General features: G+C 47.8%; 1 protein-coding gene across 1 annotated transcript in view; it reads left to right on the top strand.

Annotated features, from left to right (window-relative positions):
* Nucleotides 1-27,257, top strand: part of POLR2D (RNA polymerase II subunit D) — a 132,194-nt gene that overhangs the window by 64,432 nt on the left and 40,505 nt on the right. The window contains exon 3 of the mRNA XM_069213681.1: nucleotides 19,528-19,623. Within this exon, the coding sequence (XP_069069782.1) occupies nucleotides 19,528-19,623 (96 nt within the window). The remainder of the gene's footprint in view (nucleotides 1-19,527; nucleotides 19,624-27,257) is intronic.

The raw sequence follows: 27,257 nt of genomic DNA, 5'->3' as shown, positions 1-27,257 counted from the left end.
GACGAACTCATCACCTCCAAACGCACCTGCCAGAAACTAAAGAATTGGCTCCTCGAGCGCACACCTGACAGCCCACAAGGAAGCCACCCACAAGCACCATCAGCTAATCCGACTCGCAAAACGCTCCCACTTCACAGAACGCCTGAACATCAATGCACACGACAGCAAGGAACTCTTCTGCATCGTAAAAGAGCTATCCAACCCCAGCGCCAACGACATCCCACCCTCCCAAGAACTCTGTGACGCCCTGTCCACCTTCTTCTATCAGAAGATCGCCGACAGCCTCAACACCACGCCTCCGCCAGACCCCACCTCCAACAGCTCCACCTACACCAACCGCCTAACCGCCTGGACCCACGTAGACGACTCGGAAACCTGCAAGATCATGAACTCCATCCACTCAGGATCCCCCTCAGACCCATGCCCCCACCACATCTACAACAAAGCCGACTCTACCATCGTCCCCCAACTTCGAAAGATCATCAACTTATCCCGTGAAACCGCAACCTTCCCGGAAAGCTGGAAGCACGCCGAAATCCACACCCTCCGCAAGAAACCTAAGGCATACCCCAACGACCTCAAAAACTTCCGCCCGATCTCCCTCCTCCCCTTCCCGGCGAAGGTCATCGAGAAGATAGTCAACGCTCAGCTCACCCACCACCTTGAGGACTACTCCATCCTGGAGCCCTCCCAGTCCGGTTTCAGACGCAACCACAGCACCGAAACTGCCCTCCTCGCCGCCACAGATGACATCAGACAGCACATGGACAACGGCGAAACATCAGCCCTCATCCTCCTGGACCTCTCCGCAGCCTTCGACACGGTCAGCCACCACACCCTACTAACACGCCTCCACGAAGCCGGAATACAAGAAAAAGCCCTCAACTGGATCTCCTCCTTCCTCTCCGGCAGAACCCAGAGAGTCCGACTCTCTCCCTTCCGCTCCGAAGCCACCAACATCATCTGCGGCGTACCCCAAGGCTCCTCCCTAAGCCCAACGCAGTTCAGCGTCTACATGGCCCCCGTCGCACAACTGGCCCGTCAGCACAACCTCAACATTCTCTCCTACGCTGACGACACCTAGCTCATCCTCTCCCTCACCAAAGACCCACACACCGCCAAAGCCAACCTCCATGAAGGAAAGAAGTCCATCACCGAATGGATGAAAAAAAGCCGCCTGAAACTGAACTCAGACAAGGCGGAGGTCCTCATCCTCGGACGCACCCCCTCGGCCTGGGACGACTCCTGGTGGCCCACCGCACTGGGACCTCCTCCAACACCAACCAACCATGCACGCAACCTGGGCTTCGTCCTAGACTCCGTCCTCACCATGTCCAAGCAGGTCAACGCAGTTTCCTCCTCCTGCTACAACACCCTCCGCATGCTACGTAGAATCTACAAATGGATCCAGACGTAAACCAGAAAAACTGTGACCCAGGCCCTCGTCAGCAGTAGACTGGACTACGGCAACGCACTCTACACAGGCATCCCAGCTAAAGACATCCGATGCCTCCAACGCATCCAAAACACCTCCGCCTGACTGGTCCTCAACGTACCCCGCCGATGCCACATCTCCCAACACCTGAAGGACCTCCACTGGCTCCCCGTGGACAAGAGGATCACCTTCAAGCTCCTCACCCACGCACACAAGGCACCCCACAACGCCGGACCAGCCTACCTGAACTACAGACTCAACTTCTACGTCCCCTCCCGCCAACTCCGCTCCGCCAACCTTGCCCTCGCCATCGTTCCCCGCTTCCAACGCAAGACCTCCGGCGGCAGATCCTTCTCCTATCTCGCAGCCAAGATCTGGAACGCCCTCCCGACTGCCCTGCGACAGACCCAGGACCTTCTCACCTTCAGGAGACTCCTCAAGACCTAACCCTTAGAGCAATAGCAGCAGCCCTCCCCCCCCCCCCCCCCCCCCCCCAAGGGCCTTGAAACCCTAACGGGTACGTAGCGTACTCTACAAATCCTGTGATTGATTGATTGATTGCTCCAAGGTTCTCTGACCTCACAACCACTTATTGGCAATATTGTCTGGACTATGAAGTCTCAGTCATGGCGGAAAGTCTCCCTGGGCAAGCAAATCAGTAGCAGATTGGCATTCAAGTTACCTTCGGGATTCCAGCATGTTCAAGCTTCATCGGGAAGTGTTTTCCAAGCTACAGGAACATTCTGGCCCATTCTTATTGGACTTGTTTGCATCCCGGTTAGATCACCAACTTCCCTGCTTAGTCATTTGGAGACCAGACCCTCTGGCGACAGCGGACAACGCCTTCCTTCATTGTTTGAGTCAGGAGAGGGTTACGCATTACCTCGGTTGCAATGATCACCCGGTCCTCTGCTCAAATCCAGGGTCAATGTGCAGAAGTGGTGTTGATCACACCTCTTTGGAGGTCTCAAGTCTGGTTTCCAGTTCTTCTAGACCTTTCCTGGAATTTTCCAGTCCGTGTTCTCCTGTTTCATAATCTTCTCAGCCCGGAGCGAATTCCACACCAACTGGTGCTTGAAGACACCTTGACCCTTATTGTGTGGTGGATTACAGGGGATGATGGTTGCCCTGGGCCTTTTGAGAGAAGCTCAAGACCACTTATCCAAGGCTCGTGCCGACAGTACAGTCAAATGTTAGATGGGAATGGACATGCTGGTGCGTGCGGACGAGTGTGGTACCGTGGTTGCAGATTTTAGTTCAAGTGCTTAATTTCTTGGCTAGTCTGGCGATGGAAGGATTAGTCTATCGCTCCATCAATACCTTCCGCTCCGCCATTTTGGCTGGGCACGGACTAGTGGACTAATGGGGGGAGGGAGAAGAAGGCAGGGATCTTCTTTTGTCCACCGCCTCCTTCAAGGGATTAGTCTCTTGCTTTCCTCCATAGCCACATTATTCGGCTCTTTGGGATGTCAGTCAGGTGCTGAACCTTTTTCTTGTTTTGGCAATCAAACTTATTTTTGTCTAGAACGGAATTTTGGGCTAGTTTGGCAATGCTTTTTTGCCTGGAATCTTGCAGAAGGGTCTCAGATGTACAAACCCTAGACATACCAGGATGTGCCTCTGCCCCACCTGGGCTATCCTTTACGGTAAGTAGGAGGAACAAGTCCATTACCAGGGATATTTCTTATCCTGCCTTTCCAGAATTCCCTACACTGTGTGAAGCAGTGCCTCAAGCTATTCAAAGAGATGTCCAGCAACTTTCACCCACTTAGTGAGCACCAGCTCCGGATCGTGTTGCTGAAACAGCACAAGTCAGTCTCTTTCTGGTGGGTCATGCAGGAGGCTGGCATTGACCTTAAAGTTTTTGGTCTGCATTCCACTGAAGGGGCAATGGCTTTGAAAGCTTTCAGCCTGAGTGCCTATTTGCAGAATATTATGAGTGTGGCAGACTGGTCTTTGGACTCCACTTTTAAGAGATTCTGTTCTATACCAGTGCTGGATATGGCTCATTTAGTGGTGAGCAAGCTTTGGACCACCATAATCCTTGCCTCTGGTCCTGAGATAGAATGCTAAATTTCCTAGCTTTTGTAATGGAAAGTTTCAGTCCTATTAAGGACAAGGAGGCATGGATTATCCCACCTTGCAGAAGTCTTAACTGCCAACCCTCCATATGACACTTGGGTAGTAACTTTTCCTGTTATGTATTGAATGTTATACGATGCAGTGTTTGATACCGCTTTTACAACTGTGATGTTAAAAAAGATGCTCTGGTAATGTTTTCTTCTCAATGAAACATTTTGCTGATGCTTTTCTTTCTTCGTAAGGAATGAAACTGGGGAAAGGGGAATCATGATAAATTTGCGGTGTCTGACCTTGTGCGACGAAAGAGGCTGAGACAACATGGATAATGGACTATATGGGTCTGTGCTGGGGCCTGGTTGATAATGGATTGGTGCTCACACTTGATTGGATATTGTTGTTTCTCCCATTCCCAGAGGTTAATGGGTTTGGTACATTTGATACAAGTTTTGAATATGGCTGTTATGAATGAAGTTAAGGTATAATCCTCAGCTCTGTTTCCTTAATAAAACTGAAACTTTCCGTTAGGAAAACTGGAAAAAATTTCATTCTCTGGTATCGGGTACTTATCGTGACTCTGCCCCACCTGTTACATAGGTGTAGCAGACCTTCCTTAGATATTCCGCTTCTGCAGTATTGACCCTAAGATGCACAGAACACAGGAACAAATTGAGTTTGGAGTGGGGATCACAGCAGAGGAATAGTTCCTTTCAACCTACCTCAATCCAATCCACAGCACTCTGACACTGAACCACTGAAATCTATTCCTGTGTACTCAGCTTTGCAACACTTACTTACCCTTCTCCACTCTGCGACACTCCAGCAAATCCCCTCTAACAATACTCCCCCACTCCACTCTGATACTCCAACAGCAGCTACATTGGTGTACCACTTAGTAAAAATACATTGCAAAGTCATTAACTCTTGTATAGGTGAGACCTATTGACTTTGCCAAAGCTTGTTTTAATATGTATTCACCAACAACGTTCTCAAGTACCATTGCTTCTGTTACAAAACTGAGGAGGTACAGGTGCATCTACAGACACCTTAAAATACAGTGTACTTGTGAGAGCAACACATACCACAAATATAACAGTCCATTTGCTGATCCATAGCTCTGGTCAAAATTTTTGGCATATGTAAGGCAAGGGGGAGGGGTATGGATATGAACAAACGTTGCTATTAAGTGTACCCACAGCTCCATGTTAACAGCACAGGCTATAACCACCATCTTAGACCCAGATATCATTATGCTCCATTGTTGATGAAGGGTGCATGGCTATGAGCCACAGGTGTTTTGGGATCTGTATTTGAGGGTTACCAACAAGCTTCAGGTGTCAGAGGCACTATTACAATATGCTAGATCTTTATGCAGCTCTTGGATAGTGAGTTGCTGGCCCTTTCCTCATTGCACTGCCATACACTATTTGGCTTGTAAAAGTGCTAATACCGTAAACATTGCCTGCTTGGGGCATATCTTTCACATTTCCCAAAAGTGATATCAGCAGGTCCGGGGCTATACGAACATTTGTTTTGTCAACATCAATGAAAACTTTGTTTCAGTAAGCACTTAAGCTGCAGAGGTCTATACTTTGTTTAAGAAATCCGTGACTGGAGCCTAACATTGCATGCATTCAGAATTTATCTCCAGTCAAATTTATATAGTTGATCTGGTGTGGGATAGTATCTATGTATTCATTTAAGTCCATGTTCCTTACGATAGTGATTGTTAGTGGTTCAGCAGTGATGAAAAATAAAGGCAGGTAAAGTGGACACCCTTGTCTGGTCCCTCTCAACAGGAGAATCTCTCCCTGTTAGAGTACCTGTGCTGAAGGGTCTTTTAACTAGCCATGTCAACATCCAGGGACCAGAGCCCACCGCTTCCAGCACTTTATCAAGAAAGCCCTAGCTGACCCACTTTTTGGCATCTGGGAACAGAATTAGCGTTGAACTGTTCAGGTAGTTAGCCTTTTCTTTTGGTAGTACTTTCCAAATGTTGTTGGCTTCCTACCTTTAGGGAAACAAAGCCTGATTGATCAGGGTTGATAAGATGTGGTAGGTGTAGGGCAAGATCCTAATTGCCAGGACTTTAAAAAAAAGTTTAACATCAGAGTTTAATAAAGCTATAGAACAATAAGTGCCCCAGTCCTCAGCAGGTTTACCTGGTGTATAAATCAAGGTGCAGTTTGCAGCAGCCATCAATACAGAGAGAGTTCGGGAGGGCAAGAAAGAGTTGAACAGGGACACCAAATGTGTAATCAGTGCAAATGTTAGTGTTTATAGAAGTGGTTGTATGTCTAAAATTACTTTAGTGACACCAGACTCCCTTATCAGTTCTTCAATTTTATCGCTATGAACCTTGGCAAGTTTTGGAATGTGGGCTGCTGCAGTGAAAGCCCCCGCCTCGCTCAGTGAGACCAGTTCTTCTCGATACAGGGAAGCCTAAAAATCTGGGAAGGCACTTACATTGTCATTGTTCCTAACGAGAACTATACCCCCATCCCCTTGCAGGGAGGGAATCCTCCCAGAAGCCACCTGTGCACATAGCCTTCTCACCAATAGTGAGCCAGTTTTAAAGGCTCTCTTATAAAACCTTTGACTTCACATAGCAGAGTTTTCTCCAATTTTTCATTGGATAATACTAGTCTCGTGTGTGTGTCCTATACAGTGAGATTTAGGTGAACTCATCACCCACTGCATGATTGCTATTTCAGGTCTCAGAATGACATTATGACCTAGTGTTAGATGCTCAGTATCCACTAGAGCCCAATATCACGCCAAAAGGTGTTTTTCATAAGGAGCATATCGCTCCACAGTCGGGTAGTTTTCTAGTCCAAAACCCCATGGGGCACCCTTGTCCTCCCTTGTTTTTGCCACTTACTCCAATTTGCATATTGTCCCTGAACAGTTACAGGTAACTCAGTCTCCTTCCTGCACTGGCCATAGGTCTGAAGTCTTTTGAATTATTTCATTTGCCAAATCAAAAGCATACTGCTACTCCCCACCCCATTCAAACTCATGTTTATTTCTTGTCACTTTGTACCAAAGGGTTAAGATTTTACTTTAAATGAAGGTCATGCTGTTTCCAAAAATCAAACCATCCCATGAAACGCTGTGTCTCTTGCTGAGTGCGAGGAGTCGCAAACTCCAAAATCTTTTGTTTTACCTGTAATAACTTCTCTCTGTGTTCTGGATTCCACTGAATTCTTTTTGGGATAGTCCCTGTGTCTTGTCTGAATTAATTGTACACATCGTACTGTACAAAAGCTCAGTGAAAATATTGTTAACATCCTTAACTTCTTGCTGGGTGTAATCTTTTAAAGAATGCATTTCATCCACTGCCAAAAACTGTGGGCTACTCTGTATTTTTCGTCCAAATATTGGCTGCGCATGAGCTATGTTCTGCTCATGCGGCTCACACTGGCCCCACCTTTTTTTAAACCTCCTTGTTACTGGAATGTGAAAAATCAGATTTCCCTGTGACGGCTTGTAATAACTTATTATTTTTTGTCGTAAGTTGTTCCCTCAATTCCTGATTTTCATATTCTGTTTACATCTCTCATGCATTTTTCTGTAAGCAGACAAAAGTATCCTAACCCTCCTGTCAAGAACAAAAGAGATATCATTCCGTTTTTAATCACATAAGTACAGTAATTAAATCTGTTTTATCCAAACGCTCATCCAAAAATTTAGAAAGTCCTGATAAACAAGAAAACACATTTGCCAAGACATCATAAGGCATTTTAATTTAACATGCATTTTCAAACATGGTTTGCGGCACTTCCTTTAACTCTCTGAATAAAAACATATTTTCACTTTTAAATAGTACATTTTAAACCTCCCTCTTAGACTGTCCGATCTATGCCAAAATGTTTTGCTTTTTACTAATGACCGAGCTGAAATACTCATGCACTGACAAAAATCTCTGGAATGCGCTTCTTAGTCTAAAGAAGACATTTATTATTTCACTACGCAAGGTTCCTAAAAGGAGATTAGCATGTTGAAAGTACACGTTTACAAATGGTCACAGCAACAAAATGAAAAACCTGCATGAATGATTCTCCTCTGCAATATACAGCAGATATATGTATCTATATTATAATGTAAAGCAAATAATGAATTAAAAAGAATGCATCACCATGAGGCAAGGGCCAACTCCTTCATCTCCTTCCTATCCGCATCAGATCGCCAGATCCCAGAAACGATAGAGGAGAGAGAGATCAATTATCCTCACGGGAAGGATGACACACTTAAGCGTCCTGAATGTGCCGGAGACCTGCTCTGTCCCCGGTCCATCTGGTCTCGTCCTCTTATACTTTAAACAAACAAGGGAGGACATTTCCAGACTTCCCTCTCCCTGTAGAAGTTTATTGTTAAAAAAATGCAGTTTACTTTAGGACAGCTTTTAAAATATAATGTTGGGACGTGGCCACAATCCCAAGAAGTCAATTCAAAGCAAGGCTGTTCCCTGCCATCTGAAGACGTTCTTATCAGCCAAAGCCCTTGGTGAACGAAAACAAGACAGAATGCACAGTGTAAAACGTGGAAAATCACTTGCAGCTTTTAACATTGGCAGTTTCTAATGCTATGAAAAAGTCAATAGGCAGAATGAACTAAGCGTAAACTGGATACCAAAATGGAGTCTGTAACTGGTGAGCACTGGACAACTAAGCCAGGTGCAAAGTGGTGCAACATGAAGTCAGTGGTCAAAACACTCATTTCACTACTGGTGCATTCTAATTTAAGTAGTGTTTGTCATCTGCATAGTTGTAGGATGCGAGTTGAAAATCATTGATCAATTCTGGTAATGATATCATGTAGATGTGAAAAGCAACGGTGAGATGATTGATCCTTGGGGGACCCTTGCTTTTGTGAGATAGGTTTGTATGAGAAGGGGGTAGAATAGATGATGATAATTCTGTTTTGAAGGTAGAATGTAATCCAGTCGAGAGCAGTCCCTTCTATGCCGGCTTCGTGGAGTCTTTGAATGAGGGTGTCATGGTTAACCGTATCAAAGGCAGTGAGAGGTCCAAGAGAAGTAGTGCCGCAACTCCATTGAGGTCGACTGCGTTCTTAAGATCAGCCCAGATTGCTATGAGTGCCGATTTAATGCCTCTTCCTGGGTGGAATCCAGTTTGGTAGACTGAAAGTATGGAGTTGTCTTCAATGAATTGTGACATCTGAGCGAATGCTGCTCTGTCTATCAGTTTGCCCAGGAAAGGTCCATTCGTGATTGGTCTGTAGTTGTTGGGGTCCTGCGGGTCTAGGTTTGTTTTCTTTAATAACAGACGTATGTATGCTTTTTTCAGGTCTTCATGAAAAGTTCCTGTAGTTAAATAGTGACTGGAGACAACTATTGCTAGTGCATTTCAGTTGTTTTCTTACTTTGAAATGTTATGTTTTACCTTACATTTGCACTTTTTACTATAGCATCCTTATAACCTTTAGTCTTTAAAGTGAATTTCTAATTTTTTTTAATATAAAGTAGATAAGAAATTATTACAACCTCACTTCAGTCTTTAGTTTTCACTATGCCAGTAAAAGGTATGGACTGGTCAAATTTTGAATTTCCTCTTAGCAGGGCTGCCACTAAACTGAGGATGTAACTGTACCCACTAGTGCAACCAGTTCCCACTGGGAATTTGAATACAAAACTAGTTTCTACTGTGAACTGTAATGCAGGGGCCATTTGCACTGTAGACAGACTAGCCCTGGAATTATGCATTTTAGTAAGATGGTGTAAACTCTTTAGGATCCCCAACTGTGGCCATTGGGACACATCTCAAAGAATTAGAAAAATCTTTGTCCCTCTGGGATTGGACAGGGGTGTGCTCTGACTCCCTAAGGTACCACACAAGCGACATACCTCCTAAGCTCATACATACAGATGCCATAGAAAGGCATCTTGGGAGATCTTCAACCTCTGGTGATGTTTAGGTAATTCTGAGCTCCAAGAATTCATGACTCTCAGCACAGGTATGTGTCAAGACAATCTCTAAGCAGAATCAGCAAGCCTTGTGGGGATCTTGCTGACAGTCAGGAGCCCCCCGCCTTTCTCGCTGTAGAATTCATCTGCATCCCTTCTGATCCTGTCACAGCTGCAAAGGTTTCGAAATCCCAGGGTATTGTCCTAGCTCCAGGAAGACCACCACAAGCAAGGGTCTTGTCTGTGGCGTGTATCTTCTCTAAACTAGTGTTGAGACTTCCTAACAAAATTAAACTTACTGAATCGATGTTGAATAGTATACATTTTGCGTTGGGGGCACTGACTGGAGAGGCCAACCAAAATGTGTTCATTTAGATTTTAAAATCCTCTTTCAAAGCTAAGCAACAGCGCCTTGGTCATTGTCCCGACTTTGGTAAGCTTACTGAAGGCAGGCCTGATTGTTCAGGACAGGGTAAGGACTTATGTTGGTTCCAGGCTGCCAATATTGTTTTTTTTTTATAAATGTTTTTATTGATTTGTCAAAAAGTAGCAACAACTGTTAAATAATAGCCATCATTAACCCATGTCACAGAGAGGTATGGTCTGTACAGCTCATATCATACTATATTGCAGGAGCATTACACCCAAATCTGTCTCTCTCGCAGTCATGACATGATTAGGTAATTGTCTTGATCAGTAGAATCTCCATCCTCTGTTGCCCCCTTGATCTACAAACTTTCCTATGAGTTCCACCCACACCCTCAAATCATCCTCCACCATATCTTTACATCTGCATTGCTTCAGTCGCACCTTCTCAGCCACTTGCTCCACAGTATGACCTATCTGACCCATCCAGGTAATCTGTACCGCCATTTAGCCAGAGTAGTAGTAAATGCTCAAACTTGAGCTCCATTTTCCAGCCTATCAGCCGATGAACATCACCCAACAGGCAAACAGTAGGGTCTGCCATTACAGGCGTCCGCACCGTCTGCTAGAGTATATGTACAGCTTGACAATGCCACACCAAATGTAGAAAAGAGGCCACAGGAGCCTTAGCATCGGGGACACCCACATGACTTACTAGGCTTCATTTTATGTAAAAGCACTGGTGTCACATGCGTGTGGTGCAGAAAATGAAAGTGTGTAAGTTTAAATCTAGCATAGCAAGATATAGACCAGTCTGTAAATATTAATTCCCAAATCATTGTTTGCCAAATGACAGCTGGCAACACAGAAAATGGTGAGTGTAGTAATAGTTTGCACTTTAAGCTGGATAAATCGATTCTATCCAAACAACTTTTTTGGGAAGGGACGCTGAACTAATGGTATGAAGTCTATAGGTTTCCTCTGAGGACCAGACCACTTGCAGGAGACATCACCTTCTTAGGCCACCTTGCGGCTTGTGCCCAAAATGTACACCAGCTTTCTTTCATGCAGTCTTCTGCTGTGACGCAAATGAAACCCACATATTACTATGCACATGAGCAAAGGCAGATAATCCAATGATGGAGGGTGGATTTTATTGTAAGTGCCAGTAAGCAGACACAAGGGGTACAAATGCAAAGGCCTGTCCCCTTAAACTATAACTTACTGTTGCTAAGTTGTCTCATAGTTCAGCATGAGGGGCTTGTAGCCTCCCTCACTCTGGTGGGAAGAATACTTTAGGTTTTACCACTTTCAGCAGAACTAGACCTTATTGTCAAAGCCTGTTGATAAAGGTGGTGCCTCACCGTTTTACAATATTAGCTCATATTGTAGAATCTGATAAGAAAAAGTAGAACATAACAGAATGGGCAGGGTTATCACAGCTTTGTAAAGTCATACAAAGGACTTTGCCCCCATTTTCCTATCACGTCTTTCAGAGGGCAACAGGGCATGCAGGAGCTACTGGGTCAACTGTGGAGGTTGAAGCCTTGTATTCTGATGTCCCAGGGGGCGACCTACTATGGATCCTGAGCAGCTAGCCCAAGTACCCCCTCAGCTCTTGGCTCTCAGTGGCAGTGCGTGACGAGCAATCCAAGGCTTCTCTGTTAGGGTTTGGGGGTGTTTAAACACTGGGGGTGCACACAGGCAACAATTTAAAATACCAGCAGCAGTAAATGATTGTCCTGTTAAATACTTGCACTTATGAATAAAGGAGTATTTATATGCAAACAAAGTAAAATATGACATTCAGAGCACATAGTCCCCTGGGGTCAGGGCTCTTGTACTACATAGGGGAATGCGATTCAGGATCACACCTATCACTAGCAGTTATTCCGCATTTACTATTGGTGACATTCAGGTTAACCCCCACTAGTAGTCCTTGTCTCAGGAGTCCCACCTGATTTTTTTCATTTAAGTCAAAAGGTTTCCATCGCCATCTGGGAAGCAAGTTTCCCTGGGGAAGTCTAGCCCGAAAATCAGTCTTGCCTAATTGCAGGTTCAGAGAGACTGGGGTCTGAGCGCGCCCCCTTTGCGGGCCTTGAAGTTGGTAATGACTAGAGGTTCAAAAGGTTACCCCAGGGCCTTAGTCCTACTCCTTATAATTCTCTTATAAGCACCATCTCCTTCCTGAGATGTGCCTAGGCTCTTTCCCATTGACCTCTGGTTGCGCAGGTACTGCCACAGTTTCCGGAGGAGGCCCAGTCTATTCTCTCTCAAGTTTTTGCTGCTGGGAGAGATGCACCTAAGTTCACAATATGTGAAATGGATACAACTGACTCACTAAGTAGATTGGTTGCATCGATGGTGGCCTTGAGGTGCCATGCTTGGTTAAGGACGTCTGGTTTATCTGGAGATGTCCAGACTGAGCTTATGAACATGCCCTTCGATGGCACCCATCTCTTCGGAGACAAGGCAGACTTGATGCTCGAGTGCTTTAAGGAGTTCTGTGTTATGTCTAAGTCCTTGGGCCTCACAGGTGCTCTTCGTCCCCTCAGTCTGCTTTTCGCCCCTTTTGTGGCTACGTAAGGGTTGCCCACCTATGTTCCTTTCCCTCCAGCCACTGTGCTGCGCATGCTGCCCAGCCTCTGTGTGGCTGGCAACATGGAATCCAACGTCCTCATAGATCAGGGGACTAGCATTCTGCCCAGTCCACCACTCCTCCCTCTGCAGGCTCAAAGCCCTCCTAGTCTGACGCTTCCCCATCAGGGACCAATTGGAGACCCGATTCGCCATCACCTGCCCCACTGGCAATCCATCACGTCAGACAGGTCGGCTTTACAAATAGTCTAAAGGAGCAACTTCCTTCCCTTCGAGACTATCCCTCCATCGAGGCCACCATCCTGCGATCAGATGATGGAAGATCATTTGGCACTTCTCTGTGAGGAAGTTACGACTCTTAGGGAGCCAAAGAAGAGGGCTCCTGTGCCAGGAGTAGGCGGTGGTTGTTAGTCCCACTGCTTTCTGGTGCCCAAAAAGGTCAAGGGTCTCCGCCCTATCCTGGACCTCCGGTCCTTCAATCTCTTCCTCAAGAAGGAGAATTTCAAAATGCTCACTCTGGCTCAAGTCCTATCTTGCCTGGACCCAGGAGGCTGGATGGTAGCGTTGGACTTGCATATTTCCATATTCCTGTCCTGTCTGCCCACAGACGTTACTTGTGTTTCATGGTAGGCCACAAGCATTTTCAGTTTACCGTGCACCCCTTTGGCCTTACTTGCTCCCCTCAGGTGTTCACCAAAGTGATAGCGGTGGTTGCAGCTCATCTGTGCAGATCTGGGGTTTCAGCCTCCCCCTACCTTGACGGCTGGCTGTTGAAGGTGGGCTTGCCCACGGCTGTCATCTCCCAACTCTGGAATACGGTCGACCTCCTGCATTCACTGGCATTCATTCTAAATGTGCTAAAGTCACACCTGATTCCCTGCCTGATGCTCCCTTTCATTGAAGCGGTTCTTGATACAGTGCAGTTTCAAGCCTAACCTCCTGAGTAGCGAGTCCAGGGCCTTATGCTTCCTCCTGGAGACACGTGCCAGATGGCATATGTTTGCTCTTTAGTGGGACCTGAAGTTCCAGTGGGCGCATCAAGGGAATCTCTCTGACATGGTCCAGATCGCAGAGGGAACTGCATAAGATCCACATTGGTGGCTTTTGATTTGTGACTGGATCAGGGGCACATCCTTCTCCCTTCCCCAGCTAGGCCTGACAGTGACAGATCAGCCACTTCTGTGATAGGGCGGCCATATGGGAGAGGTAAAGATCAGGTCTCCGGCGGAGTCTGGGCTCCACATCAGTATTTTGGCGCTCAGGGAGATCAGGCTAGCATTGAAAGCATTCCTTCCCTCTCTCAGTAGGGGAAGTGGTGCAGGTGTTCACGGACAGCAGCACTGCCATGTGGTACTGCAGCAAGCAGGGTGGGGTGGGGTTGTGAACACTTTGTGAAAAGGCTGTGCGCCTCTGGACATAGCTGGATCATCAGGGCACGCCCCTGGTGGTTCAACATCTGGCTGGCCCCCTTAAGGCCAGAGCGGACGAACTCAGCCATGCCTGAATGGAGTCTCGATACAGAGGTGGTGCAAGTTCTCATTCGGCCGTGGGGAGAGCCTCGGTTAGATCTGTTTGCCTCTGCAGAGAACGCGCAATGTCAGCTGATTTGTGTGTGAGAGTTTCCGATGCAGCACTCATTCGGGGACACTTTTTGTTTTAAGTGGAACTCTAGCTTCCTTTCCCCCAATACCACTTCTGCCCAGAGTTCTCAAGAAGATCAAGAATGACCAGGCCCTAGTAGTTCTTGTGGCTCCGGACTGGGCTTGAAGAGTCTGGTATCCCAAGCACTTGAGCATGGCCGTCAGTCCTATAATCAGGCTGCCCTTTTGGGAGAAACTTCTGTGGCAGCAGCAGGGGACTGACCTCCACCAGAACCTGTTCAATCTCCGCCTTCTTTTGTGGAGATTGAGTGGCAGCAGTTGACAGCTTTTGACCTTCCATCAGGAAGTCTGTAATGTTATCTTGGCAGCCAGGTGCCCCTCTGTAGGAAGTTGGCTCTGTATGTGCTATTTCAAAGTAAGGAATAGCATGCACAGAGTCCAAGGGTTCCCCTTAGAGGTGAGATAGTGGCAAAAAGAGATAATACTAATGCTCTATTTTGTGGTAGTGTGGTCGAGCAGTAGGCTTATCAAAGGAGTACTGTTAAGCATTTGTTGTACATACACACAGGCAATAAATGAGGAACACACAATCCGAGACAAATCCAGCCAATAGGTTTTGTTATAGAAAAATATATTTTCTTAGTTTATTTTAAGAACCACAGGTTCAAATTCTACATGTAATATCTAATTTGAAAGGTATTGCAGGTAAGTACTTTAGGAACTTTGAATCATTACATTAGCATGTATACTTTTTACATAAAACACAAATAGCTGTTTTAAAAGTGGACACTTAGTGCAATTTTCACAGTTCCTGGGGGATGTAAAGTTTTGTTAGTTTTAACAGATAAGTAAGTCACTTACAGGTTTCAGTTTTGGGTCCAAGGTAGCCCACCGTTGGGGGTTCAGAGCAACCCCAAAGTTACCCCACCAGCAGCTCAGGTGCAGAGGTCAAAGTGGTGTCCAAAACGCATAGGCTTCAACGGAGAAGGGGGTTCCCTGATTCCAGTCTGCCAGCAGGTAAGTACCCGCGTCTTCGGAGGGCAGACCAGGGGGGGTTTGTAGGGCACCGGGGGGGACACAAGTCAGCACAAAAAGTACACCTTCAGCGGCACGGGGCGGACGGGTGCAGTGTGCAAACAGGCGTTGGGTTAGCAATGTAATCCAATGGGAGACCAAGGGGTCTCTTCAGCGATGCAGGCAAGGAGGGGGGCTCCTCTTGATAGCCACCACCTGGGCAAAGGAGAAGGCCACCTGGGGGTCGCTCCTGCACTGGAGGTCGGATCCTTCAGGTCCTGGGGGCTGCGGGTGCAGTGTCTTTACCAGGCGTCGGGTCTTTGAAGCAGGCAGTCGCGGTCAGGGGGAGCCTCGGGATTCCCTCTGCAGGCGTCGCTGTGGGGGCTCAGGGGGGGTCAACTCTGGCTACTCACGGGCTCGCAGTTGCCGGGGAGTCCTCCCTGTGGTGTTTGTTCTCCACAAGTCGAGGCGGGGCGTAGGGTGCAGAGTGCAAAATCTCACGCTTCCGGTGTGTTGTTTCAAAGTTGCTTCTTTGTTGCAAAGTTGCAGTCTTTGTGGAGCAGAGCCGCTGTCCTCGGGACTTCTTGGTCCTTCAAGATGCAGGGTAGTCCTCTGAGGCTTCAGAGGTCGCTGGACCCTGTGGAACGTGTCGCTGGAGCAGTGTCTTTAGAATGGGGGAGACAGGCCAGTAGAGCTGGGGCCAAAGCAGTTGGTGTCTCCGTCTTCTCTGCAGGTTTTCAGCTCAGCAGTCCTTCTTCTTCTTAGGTCAGGTGCAAAGGTCAAAGAGGTGCCCAAAACACATAGGCTTCAATGGAGAGAAGGGGGTGCCCCGGTTCCAGTCTGCCAGCAGGTAAGTACCCGCGTCTTCGGAGGGCAGACCAGGGGGGTTTTGTAGGGCACCGGGGGGGACACAAGTCAGCACAAAAAGTACACCCTCAGCAGCGCGGGGGCGGCCGGGTGCAGTGTGCAAACACGCGTCGGGTTCCAATAGTTTCCTATGGGAGACCAAGGGGTCTCTTCAGCGATGCAGGCAAGGGGGGGGCTCCTCGGGGTAGCCACCACCTGGGCAAGGGAGAGGGCCTCCTGGGGGTCACTCCTGCACAGAAGTTCCGCTCCTTCAGGTGCTGGGGGCTGCGGGTGCAGGGTCTTTTCCAGCCGTCGGGAAATGGAGTTCAAACAGTCGCGGTCAGGGGGAGCCTCGGGATTCCCTCTGCAGGCGTCGCTGTGGGGGCTCAGGGGGGACAACTTTGGTTACTCACAGTCTCGGAGTTGCCGGAGGGTCCTCCCTGAGGTGTTGGTTCTCCGCCAGTCGAGTCGGGGTCGCCAGGTGCAGTGTTGCAAGTCTCACGCTTCTTGCGGGGAGTTGCAGGGGTCTTTAAATCTGCTCCTTGAAACCAAGTTGCAGTTCTTTTGGAGCAGTGCCGCTGTCCTCGGGAGTTTCTTGTCTTTCTTGAAGCAGGGCAGTCCTCAGAGGATTCAGAGGTCGCTGGTCCCTTGGAAAGCGTCGCTGGAGCAGGTTTCTTTGGAAGGCAGGAGACAGGCCGGTAAGTCTGGGGCCAAAGCAGTTGGTGTCTTCTGTTCTTCCTCTGCAGGGGTTTTTCAGCTCAGCAGTCCTCTTCTTGTAGTTTCAGGAATCTAAATTCTTAGGTTCAGGGGAGCCCTTAAATACTAAATTTAAGGGCGTGTTTAGGTCTGGGGGGTTAGTAGCCAATGGCTACTAGCCCTGAGGGTGGGTACACCCTCTTAGTGCCTCCTCCCAAGGGGAGGGGGGCACATTCCTATCCCTATTGGGGGAATCCTCCTTCTACAAGATGGAGGATTTCTAAAAGTCAGAGTCACCTCAGCTCAGGACACCTTAGGGGCTGTCCTGACTGGCCAGTGACGACTCCTTGTTTTTCTCATTATCTCTCCTGGACTTGCCGCCAAAAGTGGGGGCTGGGTCCAGGGGGCGGGCATCTCCACTAGCTGGAGTGCCCTGGGGCATTGTAACACGAAGCTTGAGCCTTTGAAGCTCACTGCTAGGTGTTACAGTTCCTGCAGGGGGGAGGTGTGAAGCACCTCCACCCAGAGCAGGCTTTGTTTCTGTCCTCAGAGAGCACAAAGGCTCTCACCGCATGAGGTCAGAAACTCATCTCAGCAGCAGGCTGGCACAGACCAGTCAGTCCTGCACTGAACAATTGGGTAAAATACAGGGGTTATCTCTAAGATGCCCTCTGTGTGCATTTTATTAATAAATCCAAGACTGGCATCAGTGTGGGTTTATTATTCTGAGAAGTTTGATACTAAACTTCCCAGTATTCAGTGTAGCCATTATGCAGCTGTGGAGTTCGTTTTTGACAGACTCCCAGCCCATATACTCTTATGGCTACCCTGCACTTACAATGTCTAAGGTTTTGCTTAGACACTGTAGGGGCATAGTGCTCATGCACATATGCCCTCACCTGTGGTATAGTGCACCCTGCCTTAGGGCTGTAAGGCCTGCTAGAGGGGTGACTTACCTATGCCACAGGCAGTGTGAGGTTGGCATGGCACCCTGAGGGGAGTGCCATGTCGACTTAGTCATTTTCTCCCCACCAGCACACACAAGCTGGCAAGCAGTGTGTCTGTGCTGAGTGAGGGGTCCCCAGGGTGGCATAAGACATGCTGCAGCCCTTAGAGACCTTCCCTGGCATCAGGGCACTTGGTACCAGGGGTACCAGTTACTAGGGACTTACCTGGATGCCAGGGGTGTGCCAATTGTGGAGACAATGGTACATTTTAGGTGAAAGAACACTGGTGCTGGGGCCTGGTTAGCAGGGTCCCAGCACACTTCTCAGTCAAGTCAGCATCAGTATCAGGCAAAAAGTGGGGGGTAACTGCAACAGGGAGCCATTTCTTTACACCCTCCACCAAAACTGAATACACCTGTCGTTGGAACAAATTTGTGGTATGGTGCACAGACAAGTCTGTTGACTCCCTCTCTACCCCTTTGTCAGAGGTTCTCTTGTTTGTTCTTTCTCTAGCCCAGCAGGGCTCTGCTTTGGACATCCCAAAGGGTTACTTGACTGCTCTCTCTGCTTTCCTGAGTACCTGACTAACCCTCTTTGTTTAAATCTCCTATTGCTGGTAGACTCCTGAAAGGTCTTACCCATATGTTTCCTCCTTCTCTGTTTATCATGCCCCAATGAGATTTAAACTTAGTTCTTACTGATATGTGCTTCTTTCGTGCCACTTAATAACTGCCCACGTAAGCTTCTTACTCTAAAAACAGCTTCCTTGTAGCCATCACTTCTGCCCGCAGGGTAAGTGAGCTGCAGGCTCTCATTAAAGCTACCCTTCATTTCCATCCATCCTGACAAGATGGTGCTTCGTTCTAGGGCTTACTATTTACCATAAGTTGTCACACCTTTTCATGTTGGCCAATCCATTACCTTGCCTACTTTCTATGCACCCGCACTAAGGAAGAGAAGAGACTCCAACGCCTGGACACAAAAAGAGCATTTCTTGATCATACCAAGGAGTTCCTGGTGGATGATCAACTCTTTGAGTTATGTGGGTGTGACGAAAGGTCAGGCTGTGCAGAAGAGAACCATCTCCAGATGGGTTGTTCTCTGCATTAAAATGTGCAACGCTTTGGCTAAGAAGCCACCTCCGGAGGGTTTGCGTGCTCACTCCGCAAGAGCAACAGCTGCAACCACTGCAGTGGCATGCAGATTTTCTGTCCTGGGCATCTTGTCAGGCAGCAGCGTGGGCATCACTGCACACGTTCACCAAACCCTGCTACCCGGACAGTTGGGTCCGTAAGGATGGGTGCTTTATCCCTTTGGTCCTACAGGACTTCCAAGTATGATCTTGGTTCACCAATCCTCCTATGGGGATGGTCTTGCTTGGGGATCTATTGTAAGGTAAGGAATCTGCAACTAGAAGTCTCTATCTCATGAACAAGTTACTTACCTTTGGTAACAAATTATCTGGTAGTCATATTCTAGTTGCAGATTCCCTACTGACCCACCCATCCTCCCGCTCTGCAAACAGGGACTTCCCTTTCAGGACCCTAGCTCTAATGTACCAGGGTCAGTGTTCTTCATGGCTCCCCTCCCTTCTGGCATGGAAAGTCATGAAAAACTGATGTGAACATCCTGGGGTGGCACCTATATATAACTTGTGATGTCATATCTGGCAAACATGAGGCCGATGACGGGTGCTGAGTCGACCTCCACCTAACAGTGTGCAGGGCTACTGCAGGAGAAAAATCTCTGGGTCGAGACAGACACCTGGAGGAAATTCCAAGGTAAGGAATCTGCAACAAGAATGTCTCTACCAGATAATTTGTTACTGAGGGTAAGTAACTTGTTCTTTTGTTTGTACATCGATCTTTTAGTAAATGTTTGAGACAGAGAATTGAATGACCTGTGAATGTCACAGCACGTTGATGTAGTTTGTATCTAGCCATAATGCATGGTGCAGGCAAAGGTTAGATTTATCTATGCTTCATTCAGTTTCTGCAGCTTTCTTTTCTCCCTCTACAGTTTGTTACTGCAGAAGAAGCTCCATAAGTTTGAGTTGGCGTGTTTGGCAAATCTGTGCCCGGAGACAGCAGAGGAGGCGAAGGCCCTTATACCCAGGTGATAGTTCTCTTTAGAAGAACACTCCACCCCTGTAGCCACTTGCACCTGTGAATAGATCCTGAAGACTTGTATTATTTTAGCTATTGGCTTTCTATAATACTAACATGTGCATATAGTAACAGGATTGATTGTGGGGGCCTTTATCCTCATCTTGGAGAAATCCTTTGGCTGTGAACCATTCACCCTTATGTTATCTTCGTTTATAAAGTGAAGTGCTTTTTTTTTTTACCCCAATTAAATGCAGTATTCTGGGAGGGCTAGAGTGTACAGAGGAGAGACCAGTCTAGGTTGTTGGGGACAGAGGGTATTGTTTTCATTTTGAGGAAAATTCACTTTCTAAATACAAATAGATTCAGATTTAAGATTGAAACCCAAAAGTAGCTCTACCACATATCATTTAAAGTTTTAGATAGGTGTTTCTCCCTGCTCAAAAGCATTTATTTTCTGCTGTCCACAGGAATTCTTGGTCTTTATTGATGGCTGGCATTCCTCCCAAGGCTCTGGAGGTCGTTGGGTTGCAGGACAGTCGCCTTCTGGGTGCAGATTTCTTTGAAGGCTACAGACAGGCTGGCAGGGCTGAGGCCAAGTCAGTTGGTGTCTTCAGTCTTCTCTGCTGGGTGACTTCTATTTGTCTGGCTCTCCTTGAGTCAACAAGAATCTGATTCTAGGGTTCAGGTGTGCCATCTACATTCTGAATTTAGGGGTGTTAAAGGGAGTGCCAGGTGATAGCCAATGGGCTACTCGCCTTTTGGGTGACTACACCCTTCCTATGACCACTTCCTTTGGGCAGTGGCATAGCCCCAACCCTATTGGCTTAATTCCTTCCGCGCAAAATGGAGGAATTTAAAAAGTAGTGTCCACTTTAGCTCATCCACCCCAGGGTTGGGACTGGCATGAAGTGAGCACTCCTCCTGATTTAACAAATTTTCCCACCAGTCCTGCCAACAAACGTGGGGTCAGGAACTGGGTTTCGGCCTCCCTCACCATTTGTAGAGGCCTGGGTTGCATTTCAAAGGCAGCAGGCCTTTGAAGCTCCCGGCTCTGGATTGCCCATACTGCCTGTGAGAGGACGTCATATCTCTGCCCGGACCAGGCCTTTGTTCTGAGTCCTCCAGAGCATTGGCTCTCACCTCAGGGAGCCAGAACTCTGTCTTAAGATAGCTGTACTGGTTCTGACCAGTCAGTGCCCACACTAGGAGATGTTAGGTTTTTCAGGGGGCACCTCTAAGGTGCCCTCTGAGTGCATGTATTGATAAATCCATCACTTTCCATATTCCTATATACCTGGCTCATCGCGGATTCCTCAGGATCACAATCAACAACATACATTTCCAATTCAAGGTGCTCCTGTTCAGGGTAACAACTACACCCAGGGTTTTCACCAAGTGTCTAGCAGTAGTAACAGCAGCTCACCAGCGCAGCATCAACTGTACGTTCATCACACTCAAGCCACCATAAATCTATTTCATCAATTAGGTTTTACCGTCAATAGTCAAATGCCACTTCCAACCACTTCTAATAAACCCTTCCTGGGAGCCATCCTCGATTTACAGCGGGGGATAGCTTACCCCAATGCCTCTCTGACTTATTCCTTCCAAGCGCACATTTCACAGTTCCAGACTCATCCGCAGTTATCAGTGAAGACATTAATTAGTCTCCTCAGTATGATGGCTTCCTACATAGCTATAGTATCTCATGCCAATGTCAACATGTGTTTGTTGCAGGAGTGCTTAGCGCACCAGTGGACTCGAGCGAAGGGTCAATTTGAAGATCTCGTGTTGGTAGGCCATCAAGCGTGCCACTCTCTGCAGTGGTGGAACACCAACAATCTCCTCAAAGGACTTCCATTCTTAGACCAGTTTGGCAGAGAACTATCACAACACATACGCCTCCCTCATAGGATGGGGAGCGCATTCAGAAGATCTCACAGTCCAGGGATGATCTGCCAAAGACATCTCCATATCAGTCACCTGGAGTTGGTAGCTGTTCATGCAGCCCTCCAAGCCTCCCTTCCTCACCTTGTTGGCAAGGTAGTGCTGATCAAAAGAGACCATATGACTGCCATGTATTTTCTCCAAAAGCAGGGGGGCACCAGATCCCCCCCTCAGCTGTCTCATCCTGCCCAGAACATCTGTAAGTGGGTTCTCCGTTAAAACATCCACCTATTAGCGGAGTACCTTCTGGGTTTGGACAATGTCTTTGCAGATCTCAGTAGAGACCCTCCTCCCATACTTGTGGCACTGGGGCCACCCGCAAATAGACCTCTTTGCTGCAGCAGAAAACACAAAATGCCAAAACTTCGCCTCCAGGTTCTCACAGTCCAGGGGCAAAGCACTATGGGAGAGTTGGTAAGGGATATTTGCGTACGCTTTCCCACCTCTCCCAAGGCTTCCGTTTGTGGTTCGCAAACTTCAGCGGACATGCATGTCGCGAAAAGTACCTCTTTTGACATGGTCATATCTGCACAAGCAGCTCCTGCTATGTCTTTGTTGATTCTCAGACATAGTGATTGTCCAGGGAGTCATTTAAAATGCATGTGCTGGACACTGGTCACTATGAGTTCCCCAGATACATGATGGCTTCTCTGAATGTAGGGATGTTTAGTATCAAACATTTCAGATGAATAAACCCCCACTGATGCCAGTGAGGCATTTATTAATAACCTTGCTCAGAGGGCAACTTAGAGGTGCCCCCTGAAAACTTACCAGCTGCTAGTGGATTGATTGACTGGTCCTGACCAGTTCAGCTATTATAGATGTGTTTCTGGCCCTCAAGCCTGCGCTCTCGAGGGCCAGAGCTGCACTGGACAGGGATTTTATCACCTCACCCAGGCAGGATGGATATTCCAGGACGGGAAACTTCAAAGGCCTAGCAGCATTTGGAATGAGACCCAGGTCTCTCCAGATGGTGTAGATGACAGACAGCCCCTGTACTGACTCAACTTTTGGCACACGCCTCTGAATGCAGCCTTGTGGTGAGAGAAAACCAAACACCTCCAGCAACCACTGCACCTGTTGCCTGTGACCCCATCTGAGGTTGGTCACTGGTACTGATGTTCCCCGGCTTCCCTGACCTTGAGTCCACCTTGCTTTCCCCCCCCCCCCCCCCCCCCCCTTCCACACACACACACACACACACACACACACACACACACCAGTGCAAGGGTCAAAATGCAGGATCCTCTGATCACGAGTGCTCCGGGACCCGATGCCCAAGGACAACCCTGCATCTGTTCCCCCTGGGCCCTGGAAAAATGAAGCAAAGGTGCACCTACATCCGTGTGCACCCCAAGTCTACAAGTCTTCCTGTTTGTTACCCTCGATTGGTTTCCTAGCCTGCGCCTGCAGCCTGTCTTCACAAGAACCAAACTCTCATATGAAACCATTGGGCACCCGACTCCTTGCTGCACCCATGCATCCCCCGGTGCTGCCTGGAGTGACCTGATGGTGTGGTTCTGATCAGTGCCCAGTACTTACCTTAACTTCCTGAGATGGGCCTCGTAAGCCGTTGTTTACCCTGTGATTGCTTAACATTGTCTTTCCCCATAGGTAATCATTGAAGAACACTAAGAATTGCACTGTGTTGATTTTTGAATCTGAAAAGTATTTATGCTGAAAAAACTATTTACCGGATTACAAAGTTCTTGGGTTTGAGAAATACATAAAGATAAGTTATTTTCTTAATTTGGTCTCTGATTTATTATTTTAGTGTCTCTCTTATTTATTGCCTCTGAGTACAACAAATGCATAGCACTACCCTCTGATAAGCCTAACTGCTCGCCAACACTACCGCTAAATAGAGCATGAGACCTACCTACTTTAGCCTCTGCAAACCAACTAGGGATCTGCTGGACTCTGCATGATGTGCTTCTTTTTAGTGCACCGTATAGAGAGTGAGGTTCCTATAATCCCTCACACTCATCCTAGTGGCTCCTACATGAGCATGACAACCATGATTCACCATACTCCTAGAACTCTCAGTAGTTCCCCACCAGGTACCGCCGAACAGGCTGGACTTTATCACGCAGATCCATGGAGAAATCAGACACCTGGACCCCAGGTTCCTAAGCCTTGCAATCTGGCTCCTGAAGTCCTAGAGTTTGGTTATTTAAACCTACCACAACTTTGTATTGACATTCTTAAAGAAGCATGCAGGCCCACTGCAAGTTCTTGTTATGCAGCCGAGTGGAACAGATTTGTCCGCTACTGACATTCTAAACAAAGTGATCCTTTACAACCCATTGTTCAAGACATTTACTTATCTATTTCACTTGCATACCTCTGGTCTAGCCTTCACATCTATAAGGTTACATACACCCAGCAACAGTAGCCACATATTTGCAAAGTTGACAACATACTTCTCTATTCAGTATCCCAGTTGTTAAAGCCTTCCTAGAAGGTTCCAAAAGGGTCATTACATCTATGATGCTTCTAACTCCATTATCGTATCTCAACATTGTACTAACAAGGTTAAAGGGCCGTCATTTGAATCCCTCCACTCCTGCCCCCTCCAGTTCTTATCTTGGAAAGTGATTTTCCTAATGGCCATGTCATAACTCAGATGTGTCAGTGAGCTTTCTGGCATTAACCTTTCTTCCAAATACATTGGGGTAGGGTGGTATTATGTACCAATCCTAAATTTCTTCCTAAGCCTGTATCTCAGTCCCACATTAATCAGTCTAGAAGATTTAACAGTGTACACCTTAGATGTCAAATGAGTTATTCTGCAATATATTGATAGAACCAAAACATTAAGAAAAGCACAACTGTTTGTAGCTTTCTCTAAACCACATAACGGAAGAGCCATGTTCGATGACGTGTGGCTGTAGCTACAAATGCTCTACATACTCCCTCCATCTAGTGTTGGGTCCGGAGTGGTGCAAGTTATTTTTCTTGGAGCGTTTTGAGTCTCCGGATCGAGCGACTTCCTCTTGGTGATAGTGCACATGGTCATCAACACCCTTGTTAGATTGTTTTCTCCCTGCAGTCTGGTTCGGACGTGTGCCTTTGCTTTGTCTTTCGACTCGCTCTTGTTCAAAATCTTTTTTACCTTCTTTGACGGTATTGTTTCCACTCACACCTTTCCACCTAAGTGCTCACATCGATTTGTTGGTCTGTTCATGGATTGTGGACCCTTCTGGGCATCATCTACTTTCCCAGGCCTGCCTTACCATGTGGCACTCAACAGATGGGACGAACGCCTCTTCGCTTCTGTCCTCTGTGCTAGACCTGGAAGATCTAGTGTTGTTAGATCACCGTACTATGCGCTTTCTGCAAAGGTAGCACACCACCAACCTGTTGAAAAGGTGGCCTTTTCTGGACCCTGTACCTTAGGTCATACTGACCACAAATGCATCACTGACGGATTGGGGTGCTCACCTTCAAGATCTGACAGTACAGGGCCTCTTGGGATCTCCGTTACCAATCCCTACATGTCAATTACCTTGAGCTTTAGGCATTGTTTCTAGCCCTGAAAGCATGTTGCGGTCGTCCCAATTATCACAAATCTCAGACAATACGGAAGTGGGCTCTCCACCACCACATTCAACTTGTGGCAGAGTATCTCCCAGGGACGGACAACAACTTTGCAGACCAGCTCAGTAGGATGCAGCAACACGTCCACAAAGGGAACTCGACCCTCAGGTCCTTCAAACATACTTTGTAAAGTGGGGAACTCCTCAGGTAGATCTTTTTGCCACAGCCGAAAACCCAAAAAGTCCAAGCTTTGCCTACAGGTACCCACACCCTCTATCCAGGAGCACTGTACTGTGGATGAATTGGTCAGGGACATTTGCTTACTCTTTTCCACCTCTCCCTCTCATTCCATTTCTGGTTCAGAGGAACATGCAAACTTCTCTCACCATGATCCATGGAGCTCCCACTTGGACACATCAGCCATGGTTCACCAAACATCTGGACCTATCAGTAGTTCCCCATGAGAAGCTTCCCGATAGGCTGGACCTTATCACTTAAAATAAAGTATAGATCAGACATCCAGACCCCAGGTCACTCAACCTTGCAATGTGACTGCTGAAGTCAGAGTTTGGTTACTTAGGATTGCCTGCGGGATGTATGGACATTTCAGGGAAGCTCGTAGACCCACAACCAGAGCATGTTATGCTGCAGAATGGAAATGTTTTTTTGCTACTGACAACCGAATCATATTGACCCCATCAAAGCTAAAGCTTGTTCAAGACAATTTGTTATCTACTTCATTTACAAAAAATAAATTCTGATGGATACAACTACCTGTGGATTCCTCACCTAATGAATACTCCCATGGCGCCAGCATTCAACGGAAATCTTCTTACTAGTCTCTGCATGTCGACGAGGATGTCACTCTAGCCCACGCGACGCCGTCTGACGTCATACAGGCAATAAGAGGTCCTCGACGACGTGCAGACGTCAGTTCCCTTTTTTCTGTGCATTCGAAACGGTTATCTTCGAGGGAGCAACTGTTACTTTTGTGGTTACAGTGTATTTTTGCTGCGTAGTCTTTCGGTGTGGTAATAATGTCGCAGAGAAAGTCTGGATTCAAGCCTTGTCGTGAGTGTGGAGGCAAGATGTCGGTGACTGATCCTCATTCCGATTGCCTTTGGTGTTTGAGCTCCGACCACGACGTCTCGACTTGTGATTCATGCCAGCACACGAATCCAAAGGCCCTCAAGGAACGTGAGGCGAAGCTGTTTATGGCGAAATCGAAGGAGAAGCATCACAAGAAGTCTTCTTCTCCAAGACATCGGCGTCATCGAGACTCCCGACGCCGTAGAGAATCTCGGCGTCATTCGAAGGAGACTCGTTCCAGGTCTTCGGATCGGCGCCGAAGGACATGGGAGATCAGTCCCACGGTTACGCCGCATCCTTCGACGCCGTTGCCCTCTCCGGCGTCTCCAACTTCACCTGGACAGGCGTCGGTGATTGAGGTATTGGAGCCTCAGGTGTTTTCTCCGGCGTTGAGGTCGGCGTCGGGGTCGCCTCCGAGACAGGCACCCCAGTATCCGTCTTTTCCCACCCCTGGAGCCGATAGTTCCACATTCTTGAATGCGATGTATGCCATCTTCCAACAGATGGCTCCAGGGGGTGCTCCGGCTGGGCCTTTGGCCTTTTCATTGGGTGATCCTGCGCCTCTTCGGCCGGCACCCTTTATGCCCTTTCTCCCTTTTGGGAACGTGGGCTCGGCGCCAGTGTCGGCGCCGGTGGCCGCTCCGGTGGCTTCAGAGGGATTGGCCCCGGGGATTTCCATCCCGTCGACGTCGGGATTTCGGCCTGTGACTCCGGTGGGTCCATCTGCTTCGACTGCTCTTTCGTCGGCGCCGAAGTTACCTGTGGCGCCGGACGCGGCGTCGGTGGCTTCTGAAGATCGGCGCCGATCTTCGACTTCGGCGGAGGCATTGTCGACTCCGCGTATTGAACAACGGCTTCATTCGAGGAGACGTGCTCTCCGTGTATTAGAGGAGCAGGAGTACCAACGAGCCCTGGAGGAAGGAGAGCTAGAGGACTCTGGTGATGGGCTGCGTGGTCTGGAGTCGGCCAGTGGGCTGGACACTTCCCCTGAGTGGGATCTTTCGTCCCCGGGAGAATACACTGAGGAGGCTGCTTCCTTTCATGCAGTGGTACGGAAGGCAGCTAGTT

This window comes from Pleurodeles waltl, chromosome 11 (genome assembly GCF_031143425.1).
Source record: "Pleurodeles waltl isolate 20211129_DDA chromosome 11, aPleWal1.hap1.20221129, whole genome shotgun sequence".
In the NCBI taxonomy this organism is placed as follows: Eukaryota; Metazoa; Chordata; class Amphibia; order Caudata; family Salamandridae; genus Pleurodeles; species Pleurodeles waltl.
This window is presented reverse-complemented; position numbering and strand designations above follow the sequence as displayed.